The sequence below is a fragment of the Gekko japonicus genome, unplaced genomic scaffold (assembly GCF_001447785.1).
Source record: "Gekko japonicus isolate JY-2015 unplaced genomic scaffold, Gekko_japonicus_V1.1 scaffold1333, whole genome shotgun sequence".
Taxonomy (NCBI): domain Eukaryota; kingdom Metazoa; phylum Chordata; class Lepidosauria; order Squamata; family Gekkonidae; genus Gekko; species Gekko japonicus.
The window spans coordinates 306,084-311,604 of NW_015160252.1; the positions used below are offsets into that span (position 1 = coordinate 306,084).

Sequence of the window (5,521 nt, forward strand, 5' to 3'; positions counted from 1 at the left end):
CAGATGAGTGTAAAATGATGGCGAGTAGAGCAGGATTTTCCTTGCTGGCCCCCTCCCCCCCTCCGTTCAGCCAGAGATCTCAGCATAGCCCACGCACACACAAGTTGCACATGGGTCTCTCCATGCACTCAGGGACCATGCAAATGTGTAGACTCAGGTCAGACATTTGGATGGAGATTGGTGGGTGGGCTTAAGTGTGGATTTCTTCATTGTAAGGACTAGAAAACATTCAAAGTTGAAGGTCCCTTAGTTTGTCCAAGGGAAGTTTTTAAAGTATCTGAAGATGGTTACCCTTTAAACACACTGGCCAAGCAAATACTGTCAGTCACTATCCCTTGAATGCTTCCAAAGCACTGGCAACACAAATGCAGCTGTGGCAGAGAGGTGGGCAGAGGGATTAGACGGCTCCATGGCATATTGCGCCACACACCTATCTGTGTTGCAAGCAACCATCTCCCTGCTTCGCGCAAGAAACTTCCATCAACCACCAAGTCTCAGCAGTTCCCTTAAATCAAAGCCTTGGAAGTTACCATTAAAACAAGAAGGAGGGAGGGAGGGAGGGAGGGAGGGAGACAGCTATGAATTCCTGACATGAAGTCCAACGATCCCCAGTTGTTTCCCACTATCATCTTTAATTTTGGATACTGGCCCAAAAGGGAACTTGTTTGAACTTGGTGGGAATGTGGTCCATTAAGGAAACAAGACTGCGAAATGCGCTACTCCATTGTTATAGATTTCCAAAGGGAGAACTGGAGAGCTTGCGGGGCTCTAATAAGGATATGCGCACCCCCAGGCCAGATTTTTTTAAAGAACCTTGGTTTGGATTCTTTAAGACAAGAATTAAAGCTAGTTGTGTTAGAGATCATTCCAAAAGCCATCTCTTTTTTTTAAAAGGAGAAACACCATTGTGCCTCTGATGATGTACCCCCTGCTCAGTAGCGGGGAGGGAATTAGAGGGAATGTTGGCTGTGACATGAAAGCACTTTCCTCCACCGGCCTCCAGCCTGCCACGCTCACTGTGCATATGCAGGGGAGGAGTTTCCTGTCTTTCCCCCCTAATATGGCTCATCTGAGCTGGGGAAATTGAATTGTACTGGGGAAATCTTGTCTGGTTTGAGATGTGTGCCTGTGTTGATGGGTGGGGAATGAAGCCTTGCCTTCTTCTACTTCTATACTCTCCAATATATCTACCATGCAGGCAGGCTGCCAATCACTAGGGAGGTTTGGTGTGTACCACTGTCAACCCAGGTCTATTACCCTGTCTGCCTGGCCTATACACATCCCCAGATTAATGGGACTGCCCAAGCAATGAGAACCAGTGGTAATAAATACAGAATTGGAAAGCCCCTTGCAAACCAGTGAGACACTGCAATTATGGGCAGTAAGTAGAAACGCCGAACCCAGAATGCCAAATATGTTTAGTAGGAAACTATACTGACTGTTTTGGTTGGACAACTCCCCTGTCACACACTTTCCGACAATGTTACTCTTCCCCTTTGCTACCCCAGCCCCCTCATCCCTCCGGTGCCCTCAGATCCTGGTATCTTGGGCTTGTTCTGGGTACAGCTGCAGGGCTTTCGAGACTCACTGTCTCCTGTCAGGTTGTGATAGATCACACGGGCACCTGAAGTCCAAACAACCAGCGATGTAAACAATAAAAGCTGTTGCTAAAGCTCTGTCGGCACGTTATAAAGTCCTTGTGTTAGGGTACATCATATCACGGGTGCGATGGGAATGTTGTGCCTCCCAGATACACACCAGCTGTTTTCGGTTTGTGACCACAACGTGTAGGGAGGCTTTTGCCGCCTCTCCCGTGCTGCTTTGATGTCTGTGAACTGCCCCACAGAGCTGCTATTGGCTCCATTGTGAATCTTATTAGGGCTACCAGGTCCCTCCAGGCCACCAGCAGGGGATGGAGAGATAGGGTGGCCAGATCCAGTTGGGAAACTGCTGGACCTTAAGAGGGGTACAATGCCATAGAGTCCACCTCCCAAAGCATCTATTTTCTCCAGGGGAACTGAACTCTGTGGCCTGAGGATCATTTGTAATCCCAGGAGATCTCCCGCCACCACCTGGATACTGGGAAAACTACTTGTAAGCAATGTTATTTTTTTTTACCACTGCTAGGACAGAAATAGATTGCACAATAAGGGCGACCCAGATGGTATGCTGTTCTCAGATGTTTCAGAAGCCACATAGACTTGGCCTCACATGCAAACGTGTCCTGCGGCCTGCAGTAACCCATTTATTAGCCCCAAGGCAGATAACTTGCTCAGTTATTAGTAGGGATGAAGAGCACCCAGTACTGATTCATACGCAGCTAGTTTGGTTGTGCCTTAAAGACTTAACAACATTTATTTAAGTGTCACTGGAGCCCAGTCTTATTTTGCAGCTACAGACTCCACACCTGAAATACACAGCTCAAAAATTCCAAACTGAACAGGAAGGTCTTTCAATGGCTTTGAAGTTGCTTTTGAAAGATTCCAAGTGTTTCATACACTTAACAGCTATCTGGAATGCTCGTGATATGCCTTTGTTATACAGGCCAAGAGGGTATGCTCTTATGTTTAATTTAGAAAGCATGGCATGTACCAGATGAAATCTTGGCTACATTGGGCGCTACCTCACTGTTCCAACCTGTCCAAAAATCCCGCAAGAACTAGGAGCTCGAGGATTATATGAATTTGCATCCTGCTGATTCCCCATGGTTCTCTGTGCCTTCTGTACCCTGCCTGTAGCTATCTAGACTCAGGTAGGACTTCCAGTTCTTAGTTGGGAAATTCCTGGAGATTTGGGGGTGGATCCTGGGGAGGGTGGAACTGGAGGAAGGGGAGGGACCTCAGTGGGGTATAATGCCATAGAGTCCACCCTCCAAAACTGCCATTTTCTCCATGCGAACTGATCTCTGTAATCTGGAGAACAGTGGTGATTCCAGAAGAACTCCTGGCCCCATCTGGAGGTTGGCAACCCTAGCTACAGGGAAGTACTGTGAAGGGGAGCCCATCTCTGGAAAAGGGAATAAACTGTTCTAAAAGACAGCTTAGAGGAGTGAAAGACAGACAAAAATACACAACTCAAGAGTTGAGTAAAGTTTTGCCCAGTAGCCTGCCTCACCAGAATGACCAAAATGGAGTGGACCTTGAACAGGTGATCATATATAAGCTCCAACAGAGGAAGGGAAGTTCAGCAAGCCTGGGACTTGGCTGTCCAGCATAAATGTGGAAGGTGTTCCCCCCCCCCCCCAGCTTTGGAAAGACCTTGGTCCTTTTCCAAATCATTATTATGACCTTCCTCGATGTATGTTGGCCCACACCAAGTTTCAGACGAGTTTCGGTAGAGCTACATTCATTCGTGATCCAGACATGATCCATTGTTTTGTGTGTGAGACAGAGAGAGGTGAAGCCGAGGGTTTTTCTTACCTCACACAGACCCAGCTGCAGAGGATCAGCTACTTGGATTTGGTCTATAATTCTTTGCATTGCTAGTTTAATTGTGTTGAAAGCCATGTACAGTAGAGGCTGAACAACAGGGAGGAAAGAAAAACGCTTCAGTAGACCCAACGATGTTCATCATCTGTTCCAAGAGAGGCACGCCCTGTTTGGATGACTCTTGATGGTGTGTCCAATTATTTAGTATGGAAAAAACCCTAATGCTGCCCTTTTTTCTTTCCTCTTTTTTTTGCAGAAGGCGTTGACATCTTCAGCTGAGGTCTTTGGAAAACACATCGCAGTATTCTGTAATACTGAACATATGGAAAGTATTAGAAGTATTTATTATCTGTAAATACTGTAAATATATCAAACTCAACTGTTGGCCCCTGATGCTTTCCAAAGCTGCACATTTGAACATTGTGAATATTGTTTTTATTTTGTGCTAAGACAATTCTCGTTGTCACAATTACCATAATTTATTTTGTTGAATGATGTATTTATTTTTCATGAACTTTTATCTTGGTGCTGCTGACTTTCTATATTTTTTTGTAACATGCACTTTAGATATACTTTTTTTTGAGTATGTGGATAAAAAAAATAAACAAACGATTCCAGTTTTTTGGTTGATTTTAGTGAGTTGTCCAAGTACAGTTGTTCCCAATTGATTTTCTTCCACGCATGTATAAAAAGGCAGTGATTTTTTAAAAGATTTGTAAAAAAAGAAAAGAAAGTCCAATAAAATATAATCTAATTAAAATCACATCGTGACTCAGAGGGAGAAATGTGTCCTCTAGGAATTTTAAGGACAAGGAACAATCATTTTCCCCTTTATAACATCTGAAAATAGTCTTTAAATTTAATATGTTTACCTTGGTTTCAGTTCCATTTTCACATTAGCTTTTAGTTAAAAATCACTTACAGCAGATTGTGCTCCAACGTCTGGCACTAAGACAGAGGAGAAGCTGAGCTGATGTCTATTCCTTGTGGAGCAGAACTCTCTGCACCGGAGGAAACACTCCAGCCATAGAGCCACGCAAAGATACCCCAGCGAGTACTAGCTCAGAATTTCCCAAGGCAGAGCAGAAGGTACAGACTCAGAGACAAACTGGGGAGAGGCGTCTGTGTGTGTGCACATGGGGGGGGGCGGGATGTAGCTTTCCAGCCTTCCTGCAACTACAAAAATTTGACTGAAGAGATAGACATGGGACAGGCATGATCAAATGGGAGCCAGGAATCCATTTCTGCATTGGAGCATGTGAGGGGGGGGGGCTTTTGAGATCTCCTGTTAGAACGTTTCCCACCTCTTGTTTCCAGATGTTGCTACTTCTATTACACAGACAGTGACATATTGGAATGCTTTGTTGAGGCTACGTACAAGTAGCGGGTGAAAATGAGATGGTACAGTCAGGCATGGCGTGACTGAGCAGTGACTCCGTAGTACTGCTGTTGCTTTAAAAGGGACCCCCACAGAGGCTATTAGGTTCACAGAATGCTATCAAGGGAGGGGGGGCAATGAGTAAATTTTGCCATCTGTCCTGGAAGGAGAACTGTAATTCTAAGACAACATCCCCAATGTGCTGGTTTGCCATGGAGACTGAGCATCTGAGCTCTTGCTTCCACCCATGGGGTAGAAGAAGACTGCACTACACAATTCTCCTGTATCAATGTTTTGACCAAGTCTTCCAGGGTTCAATTCTAACTGGGACCAGTGGCCTTTCTGTATTATGGTCTCCATTGCTGAGCCAATGCAATATTTCTTTAGCTGTGGTTCTTGGATTACCTCTTTGGACACGTTCGAGCACCTAGGGCCCGACATCAGGTACATAAGTGAAATCTGGCAGTAAAGTTGCACTGACAATCACAGATGGAGAGAAAATGCAGTGCTGATTAAGAACTTGTCCTCCAAGTGTTGTGCAACCCAGTCCTGGCACTTGTCTACTCCAGAGCCAATCCCAATTCAGTAGGACTTACCTCCATTTAGGCAGGCATAAGACCATCCCATGAATGAACCATTGCGGCCTGTGGTGTGCACACATGCTCTTGCACATACACACACATGCACACTCTGTCCAGTGTTCCCTCCAAGCTGA

At 45.3% G+C, this 5,521-nt stretch overlaps 1 protein-coding gene across 2 annotated transcripts in view; it reads left to right on the forward strand.

Annotated features, from left to right (window-relative positions):
- The window catches only part of PTHLH (parathyroid hormone-like hormone), a 20,999-nt gene extending 17,166 nt beyond the window's left edge, over nucleotides 1–3,833 (forward strand). For both annotated transcript variants that reach the window (XM_015414302.1, XM_015414312.1), the window contains exon 4: nucleotides 3,685–3,833. In XM_015414302.1, coding sequence (XP_015269788.1) covers nucleotides 3,685–3,694 — 10 coding nt within the window. In that variant the 3' untranslated portion in view covers nucleotides 3,695–3,833. The remainder of the gene's footprint in view (nucleotides 1–3,684) is intronic.
- The last annotated feature ends 1,688 nt before the right edge of the window (nucleotides 3,834–5,521 follow it).